Consider the following 22616-nt stretch of genomic DNA (forward strand, 5'->3'; position numbering starts at 1 on the left):
AATACAAGGATTTCTGAAATTTGGTTTCAGGATTTATATAAGTCAGCTATACCGTGTGATGAGTTTTCAGATTCATCACTCGACTACTTCCTGTTTACCGAACACTTGTATGATTTTACACATGATAACCAAGTTAAAAAATTTCATCACATTTTTCTCAGGAACTACAATACAAGGATTTCTGAAATTTGGTTTCAGGATTTTTATAAGTCAGCTATACCGTGTGATGCGTTTTCAGATTCATCACTCGACAACTTCCTGTTTACCGAACACTTGCATATTTTTACACTATTAATATTATCCACTTGCGGCGGGGGTATCATCAGTGAGCAGTAGCTCGCAGTTTCACTTGTTGGTCCTGTTTTCAAATTGGTCTACATTAAGGTCGAAAGGGTCCAAAATTTCATCAAAAATTGAAAATTGGGGTTCTTTGATATGTCAAATCTAACTGTGTACGTAGATTTTTAATTTTTGGTCCGGTTTTCAAATTGGTCTACATTAAGATCTAAAGGGTCCAAACTTAAACTTAGTTTGATTTTAACAAAAATTGAATCTTTGGGGTTCTTTGATATGCTGAATTTAAAAATGTACTTAGATTTTTAATTATTGGCCTAGTTTTCAAGTTGGTCCAAATGGGGGTCCAAAATTAAACTTTGTTTGATTTCATCAAAAATTGAATAAATGGGTTCTTTGATATGCCAAATCTAACTGTGTATGTAGAATCTTAATTTTTGGTCCAGTTTTCAAATTGGTCTACATTAAGGTCCAAAGGGTCCAAAATTAAACTAAGTTTGATTTTAACAAAAATTAAATTCTTGGGCTTATTTGATATGCTTTATCTAAAGATGTACTTTGATTTTTGATTATGGGCCCAGTTTTCAAGTTGGTCCAAATCAGGATTCCATATCAAGTATTGTGCAATAGCAAGAAATTTTCAATTGCACAGTATTGCACAATAGCAAGAAATATCTAATTGCACAATATTGTGCAATAGCAATTAATTTTCAATTGGAGTTATCTTTCTTTGTATAGAATAGTAGTTGATAATATATGTTGGAAATTTGCCAGACATGACTATGATGTCATTTTCTATTTTTATTTGCCAATAACTTTATGTAAATAACTTCATTGGAAATTTGCCAATATAAAATGTTGCTGATGAAGCTTTTTTTCCTTATCTTATCTAAAATGTTTTTAGATAATGTATGTTGGACATTTGCCAGACATGACTATGATGTCATTTTCTATTTTTATTTGCCAATAACTTTATGTAAATAACTTCATTGGAAATTTGCCAATATTAAATGTTGCTGATGAAGTTTTTTTTATTGTTTTATACAATAAACAATGTATATTCACTTTTACTACCAACCAATCTTTACCATTCAGTGATAACAAGCACTTTAGGCCACGGTTTTTTAATTTGTTGGTTTACGGATTTTCTCCATGAAAAAGTCGGGTCGGTCGGTCGGAAAAAAAAAGAAAAAAAAAGATCTTTCAAGACATAAAACTGATATGCAAAATAAATATATATATATTTCACCTTTCTAATAATATGTTTGTCATACTATTTTGTCATCATTCTTAAATTTTAGTTCGATGAAATAGTATTTCTCAGCTGTAATAAACATCGCATGACATTGTCTAATAATTTCCCGTAAAAAAGGGGTGCATGGACATAGACGAAATTAAATCGTCATTTCACAAACAAGAAAAAGAGATTCATGTCGGTATTTCTTAATTAAAACTTGGTGAATAGTAATTAGCACTAAAACTGATAAAGATAAAAATGTAAAAACGTCGTACCACGCGTGTCAAAAACGTAATAGACTCGTCCACTGGAAAAACGAGAATATCGGGTTAAATAATAGTTGTCATGCATTCCTGTTTTTTTCATCCAAATGGAACATATTTTTTTATTAGCTCACCTGTCCCGAAGGGACAAGTGAGCTTATGCCATCACTTGGCGTCCGTTGTCGTCCGTCGTCTGTCGTCGTCTGTCGTCGTCGTAAACTATTTCAAGAATCTTCTCCTCTGAAACTACTTGGCCAAATACTTTCAAACTTTAACTGAATGTTCCTTAGGGTATCTAATTTATAAATTGTATCCGAAGTTTTGATCTATCAACAAACATGGTCGCCATTGCTAAAAATAGAACATAGGGGTCAAATGCAGTTTTTGGCTTATAACTCAAAAACCAAAGCATTTAGAGCAAATCTGACGTGAGGTAATATTGTTTATCAGGTCAAGATCTATCTGCCCTGAAATTTTCAGATGAATCAGACAACCCGTTGTTGGGTTGCTGCCCCTGAATTGGTAATTTTAAGGAAATTTTGCTGTTTTTGGTTATTATCTTGAATATTATTATAGATAGAGATAAACTGTAAACAGGAATAATGTTCAGCAAAGTAAGATTTACAAATAAGTCAACATGACGGAAATGGTCAGTTGACCCCTTTAGGAGTTATTGCCCTTTATAGTCAATTTTTAACCATTTTTCGTAAATCTTAGTAATATTTTACAAAAATCTTCTCCTCTGAAACTACTAGGCCAAATACTTCCAAACTTTAATTGAATGTTCCTTAGGGTATCTAGTTTGTAAATTGTATCCGAAGTTATGATCTATCAACAACCATGGTCGCCATTGCTAAAAATAGAACATAGGGGTCAAATGCAGTTTTTGGCTTATAACTCAAAAACCAAAGCATTTAGAGCAATCTTCAATTAAGTCAATTTGACCAAAATTGTCAATTGACCCCTTTAGGAGTTATTGCCCTTTAAAGACTTTTTTCACAATTTGTTCATCATGTTGACTTACTTTAAAAAAATTTTCTCCTTTGAAACTGTTGTATCAATTTCAACCAAACTTAGGCTAAATGAGTTTCAGAGTATCTAGTATAAATTTTATATTTTATTTCCTTGTATGTCAAGAAAAATAGCTCCTATGGCTAAAATAGAACATAGGAGAAAATGATTATTTTTTTTGGCTTTTGAAGAAAATAGGACGATCCAAAAAACATTTAAATAAATTGAAAAGCCAAAATAATCATTGATGAGAGATTTAACCAAAAGAATTAAGGTTCATGTGGAGCCTATGGCTAAAATGGCCGTATTTTCACCTCAAAATTTACTCTGAGTACAGGCAAACCTGTGCATTTGGGAAAGTTTTAAGGCATAGCATGCCCTAGATAAATAGAATTTAATTGCATTGTAGGATTTAGAAAATTCATAACTTAACTGGATTTTGCCGTACACTTTTTTTCGTCCCTGCAGAAGATGATAAAATCAACAAACAGTTGAGTTTACCTTGATATGGTCCACTCAGGTACACAGTTTAAATAATCAATTATTGTCAGGTATGTATTGTCCATCTCATGTCCATGTCAAGCAATACAGCTCACTTCAATTATTACCTGTGGGGAAGTTCTCAAACCTGTTTCCCAACTTAGTTTATTTTGGCACCTTCTGGGGGAATGAAAAAAAGTCCACGGCAAAATCCTGGTAAGTTTTTATTTTTCTAAAACATAAAACATATTTGAAATTTATTTATCTAGGGCATGCCATGCCTGAAATTTTTTTACAGATGCGCAGGTTTGTCTGTACTCAGAGTAAATTTTGAGGTGAAAATACGGCCATTTTAGCCATAGGGTCCACATGAACCTTAAGGTGAGCGATTCAGGCTCTTGAGAGCCTCTTGTTATCTATGAAAACAAGAAAATTTCAAATGATTTGTTAAAATTCAGAACTTTTACACGGTGTCTTGAACTCAAGGTTGGGCGGTAAATACCACCCCCGGTATTTACCAGTGGTATTTACCGGTATTTACCGCCCCGGACAATACTCCCCAAGTGGTCAATACTGGCAAATACTGGTCAATTAAAATTTTCATGGTTGTTTCTACTTTTAATTGAAGTAAAAACTTGATAAAATATACTTAAACTTTAACCTTTATGCATGTGTCAGCTTATAAAATTAATGAATTGGATATGTTTTATTCATTTATAACACTTATTCTTACTGATTAAAAAAATTATAAAAATAATTATGAATTATTATATTGCATATATACTTTAGATATGTATATACAAATTGATGATTTTACAGGTAATTAAAATTAAAGGTAAATTAAACTACAGGTAAATGAAGTTACATGGGTCTTTTTACCTATTACCTGGCATTGCTAGGTGTGAAAATTTAATGACTAAAACCACAGCCTCCAATAAAAGTTGACAGTGCAAGGGTTGAAAGTAATAAAATTGATATATGAAGACTCCCTTAAACAATAAATTATTTCCTGTCTATTTAACTGTGAAATAAAAACCTTCTTCATGCAGGAAATGGAAATTTGAAGAAGGGACAAAAAGTTTTTCTTTTACTATAATATTATGTACACATTAATCAATGTAGATCCCTGTTTCAATTTACAATAGAATTAGAAATATTAAAAACATTTAAAATGATTTGAACACTTTCTTTATAAATTAATTATTAATAGTAATTATAAATCAGACCAAGTAGATAGTGGTTTTTATAGTAATGACCACTCAAAATTCAATCGACCAGTATTTGCCGGTATTTCCCAGTATTTCCCAGTATTTCACGGTATTTACCGGAATTTACCACTGGCATGGTCTTGACCGCTTTTTTGCCAACCTTGCTTGAACTTCCACCTGTCCACATTTGGACAAGTCTATTTCTATGAGAACAGGCATCTTACGGACTGGTGACAAATAAAGGAAACGAACTTATTGTATAACTAGTTTTAAACACAGACTTCGTTCCGCAAAATTATTTGCGCAAACAATATTTCAAGGTCATTAATAATTGATTTGTCTATTTTTAGAAACGTAAACTGAAAGTTTCATTTTTTCACAACAGAAAGTGTCATCACTTCTGTATTAAGTGATTTATGCATTTCCTTTCATAAAAAAAGGACATTTTAATTATTTTTCAGGGATAATGCATTTGTTAGGGTCGGCTGGAATAAAAAAGCATGAAAAGTCAATTTTATTTTTATTCTGGAAATCAGCAAAGTCGGGTCGGCGGATCCGTAAACCAACAAATTAAAAAATCCTGGCCTTATTTTACATTTTAATATTTTATGATGTATTTAAAAGAGTAGTTATTGTTGCAAACTCCGTTAGAAATTTGAATTGATATCAGTTTTGTAAAAAGGGAAACGGGGATGTGAAAAAAAAAATGGGGTGGGGGGGGGGGGGTTAAATTTTTCTCATTTCAGATTTCATAAATAAAAAGAAAATTTCTTCAAACATTTTTTAGAGGATTAATATTCAACAGCATAGTGAATTGCTCAAAGGCAAAAAAAATGTTTTAAGTTCATTAGACCACATTCATTCTGTGTCAGAAACCTATGCTGTGTCAACTATTTAATTTTAGATTTAAATAAGTTTGAAGAAGAAATCTTTAATTGATTTGTAAAATCTTGACATTTGTTTTGTGTAAAAAAAACCATGTAATGTCAAAAATTTGATCACAATCCAAATTCAGAGCTGTATCACGCTTGAATGTTTTGTCCATACTTGCCCCAACTGTTCAGGGTTCGACCTCTGCGGTCGTATAAAGCTGCGCCCTGCGGAGCACCTGGTTATAATGTAATATTGTGTAATGTGTGTTTACAAGTAATAACAAACAGCTGTGAAACAATAAACAAATAATCTGGGTATGTGGCATATTTTTGTCATCATTGCCATTTACCCTACGTTTTATATGTCATCAAAACACAATACATGTTATGTATGTACACAATAAATAGTTCTTCAAATTGATAATATGTTCTATAAACTTACACTGTGCCAGAATCTGGCAGATATGTCAATAAATGATGCTAAATCATCAAGGTGAGCATGTAAATAAGGGCAAATGACAAAAGAGGGGAAAGAAACTAGCTAAATAATAAATGAAAGTCAACATTTGGAAACATAATGAAATATCTATGTACAAGTTTTGTCAAGGTAGTTTATTTTAGTTATAGCTTCCAGAACGTTTTACATCAAACATACTTGGATCTGATGAATATTATTCTAGAATTATGTGTTTTCTACACCGAAATGAGTATGCTACATTCATACTATTAATCTTGAGCATCCCTTTTGAATATTTGTTTGCACTAAATTTGTTATGTGATTGTTTTTTTTTCAAGTCTTGTGAAAGGTTTTTCAATTATATTGTTAAACTTGGTTTTAATTCAACAAAATATCATGTTTCTGATTTGTATTTGCAGTCCCTCAGGTTGTACATTTTGGGGTAAGAAACCATGGAGTAGGAAAAAGAAGATATTATGGCAACTTGGAACTTTAGTAGGAGCACCTGTTGGGATAACACTGATTGCTGGAATAGCAGTACCAGCTATGATTATTGGTATACCTGTATGGGTGGGACGAAAGGTAAGAGAGCAGTTCCAGCTATGATTATTGGTATACCTGTATGGGTGGGACGAAAGGTAAGATTGCAGTTCCAGCTATGATTATTGGTATACCTGTATGGGTTGGACAAAAGGTAAGATAGCAGTTCCAGCTATGATTATTGGTATACCTGTATGGGTGGGATGAAAGGTAAGATAGCAGTACCAGCTATGATTATTGGTATACCTGTATGGGTGGGACAAAAGGTAAGATAGCAGTTCCAGCTATGATTATTGGTATACCTGTATGGGTTAGACGAAAGGTAAGATAGCAGTTTCGGCTATGATTATTGGTATACCTGTATGGGTTTGAAAAAAAGGTATGATTGCAGTTCCAGCTATGATTATTGGTATACCTGTATGGGTTATACGAAAGGTAAGATAGCAGTTTCGGCTATGATTATTGGTATACCTGTATGGGTTTGATAAAAGGTAAGATTGCAGTTCCAGCTATGATTATTGGTATACCTGTATGGGTGGACCGAAAGGTAAGATAGCAGTTTCAGCTATGATTATTGGTATACCTGTATGAGTTAGACGAAAGGTAAGATTGCAGTTCCAGCTATGATTATAGGTATACCTGTATGGGTTGGACAAAAGGTAAGATAGCAGTTCCAGCTATGATTATTGGTATACCTGTATGGGTTTGATGAAAGGTAAGATTGCAGTTCCAGCTATGATTATTGGTATACCTGTATGGGTTTGAAAAAAGGTATGATTGCAGTTCCAGCTGTGATTATTGGTATACCTGTATGGGTGGACCGAAAGGTAAGATAGCAGTTTCAGCTATGATTATTGGTATACCTGTATGGGTTAGACGAAAGGTAAGATTGCAGTTCCAGCTATGAGTATAGGTATACCTGTATGGGTGGGACAAAAGGTAAGATAGCAGTTCCAGCTATGATTATTGGTATACCTGTATGGGTGGGACGAAAGGTAAGATAGCAGTTCCAGCTATGATTATAGGTATACCTGTATGGGTGGGACAAAAGGTAAGATAGCAGTTCCAGCTAGAATTATTGGTTTACCTGTATGGGTTGGACAAAAGGTAAGATAGCAGTTCCAGCTATGATTATTGGTATACCTGTATGGATTGGAAGATAGGTAAGATTGCAGTTCCAGCTATGATTATTGGTATACCTGTATGGGTTGGACAAAAGGTAAGATAGCAGTTCCAGCTATGATTATTGGTATACCTGTATGGGTTTGATGAAAGGTAAGATTGCAGTTCCAGCTATGATTATTGGTATACCTGTATGGGTTTGAAAAAAGGTATGATTGCAGTTCCAGCTGTGATTATTGGTATACCTGTATGGGTGGACCGAAAGGTAAGATAGCAGTTTCAGCTATGATTATTGGTATACCTGTATGGGTTAGACGAAAGGTAAGATTGCAGTTCCAGCTATGAGTATAGGTATACCTGTATGGGTGGGACAAAAGGTAAGATAGCAGTTCCAGCTATGATTATTGGTATACCTGTATGGGTGGGACGAAAGGTAAGATAGCAGTTCCAGCTATGATTATAGGTATACCTGTATGGGTGGGACAAAAGGTAAGATAGCAGTTCCAGCTAGAATTATTGGTTTACCTGTATGGGTTGGACAAAAGGTAAGATAGCAGTTCCAGCTATGATTATTGGTATACCTGTATGGATTGGAAGATAGGTAAGATTGCAGTTCCAGCTATGATTATTGGTATACCTGTATGGGTTGGACATAAGGTAAGATTGCAGTTCCAGCTATGATTTTTGGTATACCTGTATGGGTGGGACGAAAGGTAAGATAGCAGTTCCAGCTATGATTATTGGTATACCTGTATGGGTTTGACGAAAGGTAAGATTGCAGTTCCAGCTATGATTATTGGTATACCTGTATGGGTTTGATGAAAGGTAAGATAGCAGTTCCAGCTATGATTATTGGTATACCTGTATGGGTTTGACGAAAGGTAAGATTGCAGTTACAGCTATGATTATTGGTATACCTGTATGGGTTGGGCAAAAGGTAAGATTGCAGTTCCAGCTATGATGATTGGTATACCTATATGGGTTGGACGAAAGGTAAGATTGTAAGTAACATCTGATGTCTTTAACATTACAATGAGCTTATCATCAGTTTACAAAAGACTCATCAGTCCTGCAAGAGAAGTCTTTTGTAAACAAAACGTATTTCTTCTTTTAAAAAAGTTAAAAAGACCAAATAAAGTACAAAAACTAAAGAGCATTGAGGATCAAAATTGTGGAAAAATTTTGTCAGGTACAGCTAGGTAATCTGATAAGTATTATATTGCTGTCCATGAATTACTTAATGCACGTGTAATACATATACAATGGAAATTACCGACAAGTTGTTAATGACATGTCAAGGTCAAACTCAATTCACATGTTTTACAGTAATATCCTGGCTTAGAGGAAATTTTTTTTGACATGTTATTCATAAAAAAAAATAGACCTGTTTTGTGTTGAAATTGACATTTAAATTAAACTACTGTTCAAACTCTAGACTACCTTACAATTTTATACTGTAAATTTGAACCAGGATACAGATTGAAGGAAGGAGAAAAAAAAACATTATTGCAGACCATTTTAAATACACAAGGAATCCATATATATATGAAAAGAATTAAAAGAAACAAAGAATATTTTACAAAGTTTAGTTATTGGTAGAGCAACACTAACAGCATGTATATTTAAATAGTCAGTCTTGTGCTTGTTTCTCAAACTACATATTTCTTTTCTGTCAGTTAATGGTTAAGAGCTAATTGTTTACATGTTGATTTTGTTTCATTTACAGATTCACTCAAAGTATAAACTGAGTCCTAAACATAGGAGAAACTTGGCCATAACTGGTGGTGTCGCAACATCTATCCTGTTTTCACCAGTAGTAGCAGGACTTGCAGTCGGTTTGTACATCTTTATCTATATGTTTATAAAGGTTGAGTATATGTGTACTTGGAAAATACTTCTTCAGATCCAAGGTTGTGCTATTTAGACATCATTCATTTGCAAAACTGCCTTCACTATGTACAGTGTGTAGTAAGGTTTTATAAAAATATTACTTTTGTAAGTAGGATGATGGCTTTTCTCTTTGGTTTAATTATGTGGGTGTAAACTGCATTTCAAAATATTCAAATGGATGACAATGTTACAAAATTGAGAATGGAAATGGGGAATGTGTCGAAGAGAAAACAATCCGATCAAAGTGCAGAAAACAGTTCAAGGGTATTCAACACATTTATGAAAAGCATTAATACCATCCTTCATTTCTCCCTTGGCACTCTGGCTTCCTCCACCAATAGAAATTGGCCGTCACAAAATAGCTCAAAACCAATGCTTAAAAGTGGTGTTAAAACCCCAAAGTCAAAAATCAAATCAAATCATTTCCTCCTGAAGTGACTTCTACCTAAAATTCTTAAGTTTAGTGATCCCTGTACTTTCTAATCACCTTGTCCATCTGTCTGTGTGTCCAAAACAAATGATTTTCAGATGATTCCTTGTGTATCAATGACTTGATTGAGATTATTGTCGAGCCTACAACTTTTGTTGCAGAAAGCTCGACATAGGGATAGTGATCCGGCGGCGGCGGCAAGGTCCTCGTGTCTGTCAGACAGTTTTCACTTGACCTCGACCTCATTTCATGGATCAGTTAACAAGGTTAAGTTTTGGTGGTCAAGTCCATATCTCAGATACTATAAGCAATAGGGCTAGTATATTCGGTGTATGGAAGGACTGTAAGGTGTACATGTCCAACTGGCAGGTGTCATCTGACCTTGACCTCATTTTCATGGTTCAGTGGTTATAGTTAAATTTTTGTGTTTTGGTCTGTTTTTCTCATACCATATGCAATAGGTTTACTATATTTGTTGTATGGAATGATTGTTAAGTGTACATGTCTAGCGGGCAGATGTCATGTGACCTTGACCTCATTTTCATGGTTCAGTGGTCAAAGTTAAGTTTTTGAGTTTTGTTCTTTTTATCTAATGCTATATGCCATAGGTCAACTATATTTGGTGTATGGAAATATTTTATGATCTTTATGTCAGTCGAGCAGGTTTTATTTCACCGTGACCTCATTTTCACGGTTCATTGCAGAGTGTTAAGTTTTTGTGATTTGGTCTATTTTTCTTAAACTATAAGTAATGTGTCAACTATATATGTTGTATAGAAGCATTGTTAGCTGTACCTGTCTGCCTGGCATGGTTCATCTGACCTGGAACTCTTTTTCAAGGTTCATTGGTCTTTGTTTAGTTATCTTGGTTAATGTTAAGTTTATGTGACAGTTGTAATAAAGCTTAGCTTTATACTTAGGACTATCAACATAATATCAATGATTAGTATAGAAGGCGAGACATTTCAGCGTGTGCACTCTTGTACATGTATAGATAGGAGTTATAGAGCTGTAATAACAACTGACAATACTATGCCCAAAAGTAAATACAATGAAAGGTCAAATAACCAAAAGTTAAAAAAATCACATAGAAAACAAAAACTTGACCCTTTCATTGATAGCTGTCCCAACAGAAGCTACCCTGAGACAATGGCTTGCATGGCTATTGTGACACAAGTGAGAGATCTTCATATTAGATATCAATAAAAACTTGTCTGTAGTTATTTATGTCTTTAATTTATTCACATACAATATAAACACAGTTTTGTTCATGCTTTGAAAAAAAATTGTCATAGAATAATCAAAGAAGAAGGCCCGGTAAGACCCCATTTTGGCCCCAAAATATTGCATTTTTACAAATTAGCTATGCGAGAATATAAGTGAACCAACACCTGGAGTGGTGATTGTGTGGTAGGGTAAAAACGAGTGGATACAGCTAGGCATTCACAGTCATCTTGAGAAAAATGAATATGTCGACAAAAAAGACAACAACACTCAAGTTTTTAATGCAAAGTATCTGTTTATTCTGTCTACATGTTTCGCCTAGTAGATAGGCATCATCAGGACAATTATACAAAGAAATATGACAGTGAAGTATGAATCTTGCGGTTTAGCGGTTTAACCGGAAGTGTAAGTTACATAATAGTAGTTATGGTGACGTTATATAAATAGAAAGTGAAAGTGAAAGTGAATTAAAATAGAAAATATTCGGTAATGGTGCGAAGTGTATGATCGTCGCACATTTTGGAAATTAAAATAGTGGTAGATCCGTAAATATTTAATTATGAGTTGTGTTAATGATTAAAGCTGTGGTTTGATGTTGAATCTGGAAGCAGTAACTTGAGGGTCCCAGAGTGAAGCCAGTTGACTATACGGAATGACTAGTGAGATGTTGTCCAATTTGGAATACACTGACATGATTAGTAGATAACCACAACGTACAATACCACAAAAGACCTCCCATGAGATTAACTACACAAAACGGGATAGATGTCAACCCTATGAGATGCTGTTACCATTCAAGAAAACACTAACATTTCTATTCATATAACGTCACCATAACTACTATTATGTAACTTACACTTCCGGTTAAACCGCTAAACCGCAAAATTCATACTTCACTGTCATATTTCTTTGTATAATTGTCCTGATGATGCCTATCTACTAGGCAAAACATGTAGACCGAATAAACAGATACTTTGCGGTAAAAACTTGAGTGTTGTTGTCTTTTTTGTAGACAAATTAGCTAAGTGTTTAAAAATGTCAAAAATCTTCATCAGATGTACTTCAAAGTTTAGGCCAAAATGAACCCTTACCAGACCTTCTCTTTTTGCATATTTTTGGCATTAAAACATGAAATTCATGAAATATGACTTGTTGACCTAGAATTGTAATTTTTTGTCGAGCCTGCAACTTTTGTTGCAGAAAGCTCGACATAGGGATAGTGATCCGGCGGCGGCGGCGGTGTTAGCTAACTTCTTAAAAGCTTTATATTTTAGAAGGTGGAAGACCTGGATGCTTCATACTTTGTATATAGATGCCTCATGTTACGAAGTTTCCGTCAGTCACATGTCCAATGTCCTTGACCTCATTTTCATGGTTCAGTGACCACTTGAAAAAAAAGTTCAGATTTTTTGTAATGTTGAATTCTCTCTTATTATAAGTAATAGGATAACTATATTTGATATGTGCGTACCTTGAAAGGTCCTCATGTCTGTCAGACAGTTTTCACTTGACCTCGACCTCATTTCATGGATCAGTGAACAAGGTTAAGTTTTGGTGGTCAAGTCCATATCTCAGATACTACAAGCAATAGGGCTAGTATATTCGGTGTATGGAAGGACTGTAAGGTGTACATGTCCAACTGGCAGGTGTCATCTGACCTTGACCTCATTTTTATGGTTCAGTGGTTATAGTTAAATTTTTGTGTTTTGGTCTGTTTTTCTCATACTATATGCAATAGGTCTACTACATTTGTTGTATGGAATGATTGTAAGGTGTACCTATCTAGCGGGCAGATGTCATGTGACCTTGACCTCATTTTCATGGTTCAGTGGTCAAAGTTAAGTTTTTGAGTTTTGGTCTTTTTATCTAATACTATATGCCATAGGTCATCTATATTTGGTGTATGGAAATATTTTATGATCTTTAGGTCAGTCGCGCAAGTTTTATTTGACCGTGACCTCATTTTCGCGGTTCATTGCACAGTGTTAAGTTTTTGTGTTTTTGTCTATTTTTCTTAAACTATAAGTAATAAGTCAACTATATATGTTGTATAGAAGCATTGTTAGCTGTACATGTCTGCCTGGCATGGTTCATCTGACCTTGACCTCATTTTCAAGCTTCCTTGGTCTTTGTTTAATTATCTTGGTTAATGTTAAGTTTATGTGACAGTTGTATTAAAGCTTAGCTTTATACTTAGGACTATCAACATAATATCAATGATTAGTATAGAAGGCGAGACATTTCAGCGTGTGCACTCTTGTTAAACCAAAACAGCAAAAGTTTGAAAATTATAACAAGGTCACAAGTACAAATTCCTTACTCTAAATAATGTCCATTTCATGTATTCTATGTAAAAAAAAGTATACAAATTGGTCTTCAAGTCTTCCAAATTCTTTCAAAAAAATTGTTCCCTCATTTCAAATTTGAGTTAAATCTGTAAATTTTATCTGATTTGACACAAATTTCATTAAATGGAAGCGTCGTGCTTACACTTTCATCTGGTTATTCAGCAAAGAAAGATTACTTGTGTTTGCAATGTTTCTAAGTGGGAAATATAAAAGAGGTATTTCCATCCTGTTAAAAGTGGGACTCATCATTAGCTGTCTGAAGCGTGAATCTCTGTATAAAGGGATTTGTCAGCTAAAGGGTTAACACATTGGCGGGAGGGGGAGTTCCAGGGGTTGGAACCCCCCCCTTTTTTTTGGCCCATCAATGCATTTGAATATACAACATATAGTTGGAACCCCCCTTTGTCCTGGGTTAGAAATACACCCCCTTTTTTCAAAATGGCTAGATCCGCCCCTGTAACACCACCAAAAGCTAAGGTGAAATCAGGTCCTGTAAAAGGATAAGTATCTTATGTTCCACATGTGACACCTGTAATGTTTTAAGACAAACTAAAACAGACAGCATGTTGATAATCCTGACAATGTTAATTGTATGTATAATTCTGACAATGTTTAACAGGTATTGGTGTTCCTATATTACTTGCCTATGTGTATGGAGTGGTTCCTATCTCACTGTGTCGTAGTGGTGGATGTGGAGTCACAGCAACAAACAAAGGAGGGGTTCGCTTTGAATTTGATGAAGAAAATGAAACTGTTGGACCAGCTGGACCAGGTAATATTTATTTGGACTGTAAAGTAATGAAGCCTTAGGGTATGATTTATCTATAAATGTCATTCTGTCTGTTCCTGTTTTGGTATTACTTAAAATTTGATAGCACTCACCATGAAATATTACTAACGGTAACATAAAAAATGTGTATAAAAGATCAGAAAAGTGTTCCCACATATAACTTTCTTGTGCTATTTTTAGCTCACGTTCAGGTAGAATTTTCTCATTGTTTGGCACTGTCATTTAGGAGATAACTGTATTGTATTTTAAGCTCCGACGGCATCAATTGGGGATTTGATGGTCGCAAATTAAGTTTACTGGCGACGCATTAGCGGAGACAGTAAACGGGTATTTGGGACCATCAAATCCCAAATTGATGCCGTCGGAGCTTAAAATACAATATTGTTATCTCCATTCTAATGAAACTAACAGAAAACAATGTTAAAACATGTATTTAAAATCTGTCATATGCAGTCTGCTCTTGCGCGTACGTCCCATAGCATCAATTGTCAATTGATGCCATGTAAGAAAGTGACGTTATCCAATCAAAATGAACGTTACAAACGTTGTTGCATTAGAATGTCTGTTAACTTTTAGAAAAAAACTTATCCTTTGAAACTACAGGGTTAGTTAAACTAAACTTGTCCACAATCATCATTTTGTGGTATTTAGTTTAATTGGCTAGCCTGCCAACTAACTTGATTATGGCTAAAAATAGAACATATTGATATAAATAAAGATTTTTGTCAAGCCTGCAACATTTATGTCACAAAAGCAAGACATAGTTATTCTATATTCGGTTGAAAGCGCCATCAACATTTAGTTTTAAAGTTTTAAGCCTAATTTCATGGTCAGTTGAACATAAAAAAGTATGAGTGGGGCATCCATGTACTATGGACAGATACTTGTTTAGGTAATGTTGAATATTAAAAACATTGACACGATGATAGCTCTTTCTTTTATTGATATGCAGAAACTCTTCTTGTTTTGGTAGATACACAGAGTGTTGGTACTGGACACAATGTGGCTAACCCAAGCATTGCTCCAAGTATTGGTGATGCTTCACTTGGTATGACAAACAGTCTGAGTGCCAGTGGTAGTCACATGGATAGAGTTGGCATCATTAGGGATGAGATAAGTGATAGGGACTCAGCCAGTAATAGAGCTATAGGGGGATATAGTTTGAATGGTAGCCTCTGTGGGGGAAATTACTATACACAAAAGTAAGTATATATAATTTTTCTTATTTCTGATTTTTTTTTTGAAGTTTAAGTATATATTCACAGCAGTAAATAGAATGCATGTATGTGGGGTACTAGTCTGGCTATGCAAAACAGCATAGATTTGTCTACATATATATCTCAGTTGTGCTTGAATCAAAACAAAGATAAAGCCAAATCAAATATGAAGTTAAAGAGCATTGAAAAACAACTTTGTTAAAACATGTGCCAAATATATACTAGTAGTAAGGTAGACAGAGAACCCAATATACTATCAATAAACATAATTTACGCGATTCAGAAAAAAGTAATTTTTAAAGAAGTATTTTATGCAAATATGTATAATGCTTGATAATTATAAATTTTATGATCATGTCTTTCAGGCTAGAGATTCAAGCTGATGTGTCATCAAATATGCCTGATATAAGGTGCAGTATTTTTAATTCATGTATAATTTGATATCAAAATGTTAACTTTATCACATTTATGTATGTATGTCCTAAAGAAGGGGTGGGAATATTTACCTTATTCAAAATTCAAGAAAAGGCTGAAATATTTCTAATTTGTCTAAGAATTCCAACTGCATGTTTTTAAATCACAACTATATCATAATTTCATGAATTTCTTTAAGATGTTTGTTTTGAAACCTTTTGATACAAGACAAATATTCATACAACTTCAGAGCACATCAAGATACGTTAAGATAGTTTGACAGAAAATAATGAATGAATAACATAGATATAAATTTAATGGATGGCATACGAATTTCTCTAAATGTGCAAACTCAAAAGAACAATATTAATTTGTTAATATTTGGTCAGATTGACTTTGATAATTCTTGTAATTGTTTCTTTATTTGAACTATAATTGTGTTGTGTGATACCATATCATTAGCTCATTTTGAAATATAATTGTTGATCGAAATTATAAAACTAAAGTGTACCTGGATTTTTTGTGTGTGAGTTACAAAAATGTACATCAAAATTAATCAATACAGATGCAAACAAAGCAAATCTTGTTCATGAGGTAACAAGTTTGATAAATTTTGACACCAAGAATGTATTTGGGATATGTTCCACATAAATATCAAGTTAGTAAACTTTGAAGATTTTATTGTATTTTGGTTGCCATTTTGAAAATAAGGTAAATTATACAACTCTTTATTTACTTATACTAATCTTGAATCTCTTCTACATTCAGGGATAAAGACACTTCTTCTGTTGTAACAGCAACATCGGCATATGAAGTCCAGGTTGACATGCCTTCAAGGGGAAGACATAGTAGTGTGGAAAGCAGTACATTAGTTAGTGCAAAGCAAAGAAATGTGTCTGGTCAAAGTTCACCAATATCTGGTTGTAGTGCATATTTATCAGGACCAGAATCACAGAATACTAAATGTAAGAAATGTAAACGACATAATAACAGTAATAGTGACAAATCATGTGAGCAGTCTAGTGTACATTTTGCAGATCAGGTCAGTTTATGTGATGATGTTACCACTCACAGTATAAGTGAAGAGTCAGACAAATTTTTAGGTTACTTGACTTCAGAATCTGCTCATGGTAAATGTTTCACATCCCGTTGTTCAGAGCTGAAATCAGGAATTCCCCCTTGTCAGTCTCGTTTTCAAGATTCCAATGCGTCATCATTACCTGAGGTTGAAGTAGACAGACCTTCATTAAAAGAGTCTGAGAATGCAAGAAAGGCTGTCTCTACATCAGCTTTACCACTTTCGCAATTCAAATTAAGTCACAAAAGTCTATGTAAAAGTAAAAGTCAGGAAGATTGTGCCTTGTCAGACAAATCTAAAGTGGGACGTGTAAGACATCGTAGTTGTGAGCTTGCCATGGAGACAGGACGGATTTCTCCAACAGAGGAAAATGATAATCAATTATAATGATGTGATATTGTAGTATATACAATTTGATGATATCTTTTTCATTTGCTTAAATTTGTACTAATTTTTAAAAGGCAGTTGGCAGCAATTTTTTTTTATAGCAACAGACAGATGATCTTTTAATAACATGAAGTGTAAGTTATAAAATAAGTCTTTCATTCCAGACCATTTTATAAGATTAAACTCTGTAAGGTTTTTGATACCATCAAGGCTGTAATGATAGTATTCCTAAATTCTCATTCTTTCAGATTTTAGAAAGATTTTTGGTTTACTCCATGTACTACAATGATGCTGGTTTTCCATCTATATTCTCATTGCCACAAATCATCTGTATATTATATTGTTATTTGTTTTTCGTAACATGTTTAGTGGTTATGTATTTTTTTATTTCTGAAAATTTAACCTACAAAAAAAGTGCAAGTTATTGTCTAATATATGGAATATATCTTTAAAACATTGGAAGGATAAAAGTTGTGCCAGTTTAAAATCAACTAACTTTTTATATAATTTCCCCTTAACTTAGAATATCAGCTTGAAAGACCTACAAGTGTCACTTGTAAGCAATCAAAAGACTCCTTACAATTTTTGACTCAAATTGAAGTGTTCTTCCAATTATCTAAAAATAAATAATGTTAGAATATGCAATAAAGGTAAGCTATACAAATATATCCCTTGAATGAAACTCTCAGTTAACTCTTTATGGGAGATGTTACTGCACAGTACACACATTTAGACAGAAAAGGAAAATATCATTTTGTTTCAAAAATTAAATTTTTTTTTTCATTAGCAGTCTCTTGGTTCAATTCTGTTGAGCTAAAAAAACATACCCTGATATTGGATTGGCTTGCGAGTCAAAGATTCAAGTCATTGGAAAATGTATTCATGCAACTTTAATTTGACGGTAGTGGAGAATGCAGCCATTTTGAAGGGGGTGGGGGGTAGGGGTGTTTCCAACCCAGGATAAAGGGGGTTCCAACTATATGTCCCTATTCAAATGCATTGATCGTCCAAAAAAAGGGGGTTCTTACCCCCAGAACCCTTCCCCTGGATCCGTCACTGGAACGTGCATGTATTCAACATGTGTTTTCATTAGAAAAAAAAAAATGTCAACATCTAAAGGTGAAGAATTTAATAGATAAAAGGAAAGTTTGGACTTGTTTAAAATTCTTACTGCACCATTGAATTAAAAGTTTTAAATCTCAATTGATGAAAGCCTTTTCTGCAAAGTTTTAAAATGGTAAAGTAAATTCATTATCATCTAAATTTGATTGATGTAGTTTCTTGTCACTGTGATTTTATTAGAGATTATCCATTATTTGATTTGGAGTTACATAGATAAAAAGGAGTTGCTGGCAGTGAAGAAATATCTACATGTAGATCTTACTGGAACACAATAAAAACCTGTATATTTTAAAAATGACTTGTTTTTGGAAAAACAAAATCCAATGTAGAAAAAGTCAATGAATTTCAAAATGATATATATTTTTGTCAATTAGTTTCTAGCATGTCTGGTAATGTGATAACTTTTCATAAATGTATTATTATTGATAGATCTATATATTATCTGACTAAGTTAAGACATGTTTTCTTAAGGATAAACATGTTTCAATCACCAACTTTCATGACCGCAATCTAAAAAAATGACCTTAAACCTTTCTATATTGTACTGCACAGTGGGTTATTCTTTGTTCATTGTTTAATCACTCCTCTTTTATTCACTTCAGGCCAAAATATTTGGATTCTTCAGATTGTATGGCCACATTATATTTTTATGATGTGCATATTTTCAGAATTTTGATTTTAATGAATTATATATAACAGGTAGTTGACATTTGCTAAACTGTTTATCAATTTTTGCTTTAGTTTTTCATATTTTTGCACACAATGTATTTGAACTTGTACTGTTTCCAAGCCAGAGTGTTTTTATTGTTAGAATATATATAAACATTGTATGTGTCATGGTTATTTTAATCAATGATAGATGTATCTGAACTTGAATCACATATTTCTGCAATCTAAAACATATGTTAATATGTGTTACAGGAAAACGATACTTTGTTCAAGGCAAACAACAAAATATTATTCACTCATAAAGATGATATAACTTTCGTGATGACAATTAATGTTTAAAGTCTTTTATTTTGTACTGCTGTTACCATGTTTTGTTTATGTTGACATTTAAGATGCAGAAACAATGACTGGATTAAATTTTTATACGACCGCAAAAATTAAAAAATATTTTTTTTTGGGGTCATATATTTGTATCACGTCGTCGTCAGCGTCGTTCTAAGAGCGATGATTTCTGGATAATAACTTAAGTATTAGTAAAGGAAGGTTGGAAAAAAAGGGTCCAAAATTAGATTTTGTTTGATTTCATAAAAAATTGAATTATTGGGGTTCTTTGATATGCCGAATCTAATTGTGTATTTAGATTCTTAAGTTTTTGTCTCGTTTTCAAACCTGTCTACATAGGGTCCAAAGGGTCCAATTCTTGGGGTTCCTTGATATGCTGAATCTAACCATGTATTTAGATTTTTGATTATGAACCCCTTTATCAAATTGGTCCACATTGAATTCTAAAGGGTCCAAAATTGAACTTTATTAGATTTCATTAAAATTTGAATTCTTGGGGTTTTTTGATATGCTGTATCGAACCATGTATTTAGAATTTTGATATTGGACCATAATAGATAAATGTCCAATTTAATTTTTTCAAGTTCTGTGTCAGAAACCTATTCTGTGTCAACTATTTAATCACAATCCAAATTCAGAGCTGTATCAAGCTTGAATGTTGTTTCCATACTTGCCCCAACCGTTCAGGGTTCACCCTCTAAGGTCGTATCAAGCTGGGCCCTGGGGAGCACCTGGTTTATAAATAGAATAGTAAAACAGTTACTGGTTATAAAATCAACACTTTTGCTTGTCAAGTTTATCAGATCTGTGCTAGTTTTTTAAGAGGAAGCAGATTTAAAATCAGAGTCGGATGATATAAAAAAAAGATAGATAAACACTGCTCACACTATATTTTTATCTTTAGTGAATGTGGAAATCAGAACCAGAACCATTATTTAGCATTTGATTTTTACATTATAATGAACATGTGTGAGTTACATGTTGATTTTACAACAACTTTACAGTGAACTACAAAAGATGGAAAAACAGTAAAACAGTAAAACAAACATACAAACCAGAAATCATAAGTAATGCCCCTGACATCCACTTATGAAAACCATCCTTCAGAAGGATACGGATTGAAAAAAACTGAAAAGTGAATTGTAGAAAAAAGAGACATTATATTTCAGTTTTCAGATCAATAAAGATTTTACATCTGTGAATATGATCTTGTTTTTTTTTTGTGATTATTTTTCACAGTTTGGTCTGATTAAAAATGTGTGATACTTTTAACGTAATTAATTTTTCATTTGTTTATTCTGTTTAGTTTTTGTTATTGTTCATTGTGAAATATGTTATGTTTGATTTTATTTAGAGATTTTCATAATGTTTATATATTTAATTTCTGTTGCTTCAAAAGCATTCTGTATAAATGTTTTTGTATTAAAAGTGAACCAAAGTGTTTTGTATTTGTTTGAAGGTTAAGAATGCTGCAATTAGAATAAGTAAATCTGGCTTATTGTTTAACATGCATAACAGGAGGTACTACAAATGTTGTCATGAAGTGGAGGGGAACCATATAACTTATAGTGAAGGCTGGGATTGAGTTTGGGGCATTTGCCTCAAACATGCAGGAAAAAGGGGCTAGAAACAAGCATTTTTATACGACCGCAAATTTTGAAAAAATTTTCGTCGTATATTGCTATCACGTTGGCGTCGTCGTCGTCGTCTGGCGTCCGAATACTTTTAGTTTTCGCACTCTAACTTTAGTAAAAGTGAATGGAAATCTATGAAATTTTAACACAAGGTTTATGACCACAAAAGGAAGGTTGGTATTGATTTTGGGAGTTTTGGTCCCAACATTTTAGGAATTAGGGGCCAAAAAGGGCCCAAATAAGCATTTTCTTGGTTTTCGCACTATAACTTTAGTTTAAGTTAATAGAAATCTATGAAATTTTGACACAAGGTTTATGACCACAAAAGAACGGTTGGGATTGATTTTGGGAGTTTTGGTCTCAACAGTTTAGGAATTAGGGGCCAAAAAGGGGCCCAAATAAGCATTATTCTTGGTTTTCGCACAATAACATTAGTTTAAGTAAATAGAAATCAATGAAATTTAAACACAATGTTAATGACTACAAAAGGAAGGTTGGTATTGATTTTGGGAGTTTAGGTCCCAACAGTTTAGGAATTAGGGGCCAAAAAGTAGACTATTGTCCAGAATAGTAAGCAAGAAATATCTAATTGCAAAATATTGTGCAATAGCAAGATTTTTTTTTAATTGGAGTTATCTTTCTTTGTCCAGAATCAACTTAAATCTTTGTTATATACAATATACAATGTATATTCACTTTTTACTACCAACTTATAAATTAAAATAATCTTTACCATTCAGTGATAACAAGCAGTTTTTTTACATCTTAATATTTTATGATGTATTTAAATGAGTAGTTATTGTTGCAAACTCCATTAGAAATTTTAATTGAGATTAGTTTTGGAATAAGGGAAAGGGGGATGTGATTAAAAAAATTGGGTTCAATTTTTCTCATTTGAAATTTCATAAATAAAAAAGAAAATTTCTTCAAACATTTTTTTGAGAGGATTAATATTCAACAGCATAGTGAATTGCTCTAAGAGAAACAAAAATTTTAAGTTCATTAGAACACATTCATTCTGTGTCAGAAACCTATGCTGTGTCAACTATTTAATCACAATCCAAATTTAGAGCTGAATCCAGCTTGAATGTTGTGTCCATACTTGCCCTAACCGTTCAGGGTTCAACCTCTGCGGTCGTATAAAGCTACGCCCTGCGGAGCATCTGGTTCTAGTTTCCAAACAATAACTTGTGTTTAAGTATATGGATCTCATTGAAATTGTACAAGGTTCCACACTACAATGGGAAGGCTAGGATTGAGTTCCGGTTAATGGCTCCAAAAAGGGGGAGGGGGTCATTTGTTTCAAAAAGAGTTTGGGAGGAGGGGGTTCCAATATTTTTCAGGGGTTCATATTTTTTATTTGAAATTTTTTCAATATTTTGAAAAGTTCCTACAAGAGAAGAAATCTTCAATTGCACTGTATTGTGCAATAGATTTTTAAGATCTTTGACCACATTTATTTTGTGTCAGAAACTTACATTATGTCAAAAAAATTTTCACAATAGGATCAAGCTTGAATATTGTGTCCAGAACTACCCCAACTGTCACGGGTTCAACCTCTGCAGTTCTATCAGATTGCACTCAGCG

General features: G+C 33.3%; 1 protein-coding gene across 6 annotated transcripts in view; it reads left to right on the forward strand.

Annotated features, from left to right (window-relative positions):
- Positions 1 to 20833, forward strand: part of LOC143054064 (E3 ubiquitin-protein ligase RNF19A-like) — a 43440-nt gene extending 22607 nt beyond the window's left edge. For all 6 annotated transcript variants that reach the window (XM_076226932.1, XM_076226934.1, XM_076226930.1 and 3 more), the window contains exons 5-10: positions 6242 to 6404; positions 9211 to 9319; positions 13996 to 14148; positions 15140 to 15368; positions 15749 to 15793; positions 16566 to 20833. In XM_076226932.1, the coding sequence (XP_076083047.1) occupies positions 6242 to 6404; positions 9211 to 9319; positions 13996 to 14148; positions 15140 to 15368; positions 15749 to 15793; positions 16566 to 17262 (1396 nt within the window). In that variant the 3' untranslated portion in view covers positions 17263 to 20833. The remainder of the gene's footprint in view (positions 1 to 6241; positions 6405 to 9210; positions 9320 to 13995; positions 14149 to 15139; positions 15369 to 15748; positions 15794 to 16565) is intronic.
- The last annotated feature ends 1783 nt before the right edge of the window (positions 20834 to 22616 follow it).

Source organism: Mytilus galloprovincialis, chromosome 12 (assembly GCF_965363235.1).
Source record: "Mytilus galloprovincialis chromosome 12, xbMytGall1.hap1.1, whole genome shotgun sequence".
Classification (NCBI taxonomy): Eukaryota; Metazoa; Mollusca; class Bivalvia; order Mytilida; family Mytilidae; genus Mytilus; species Mytilus galloprovincialis.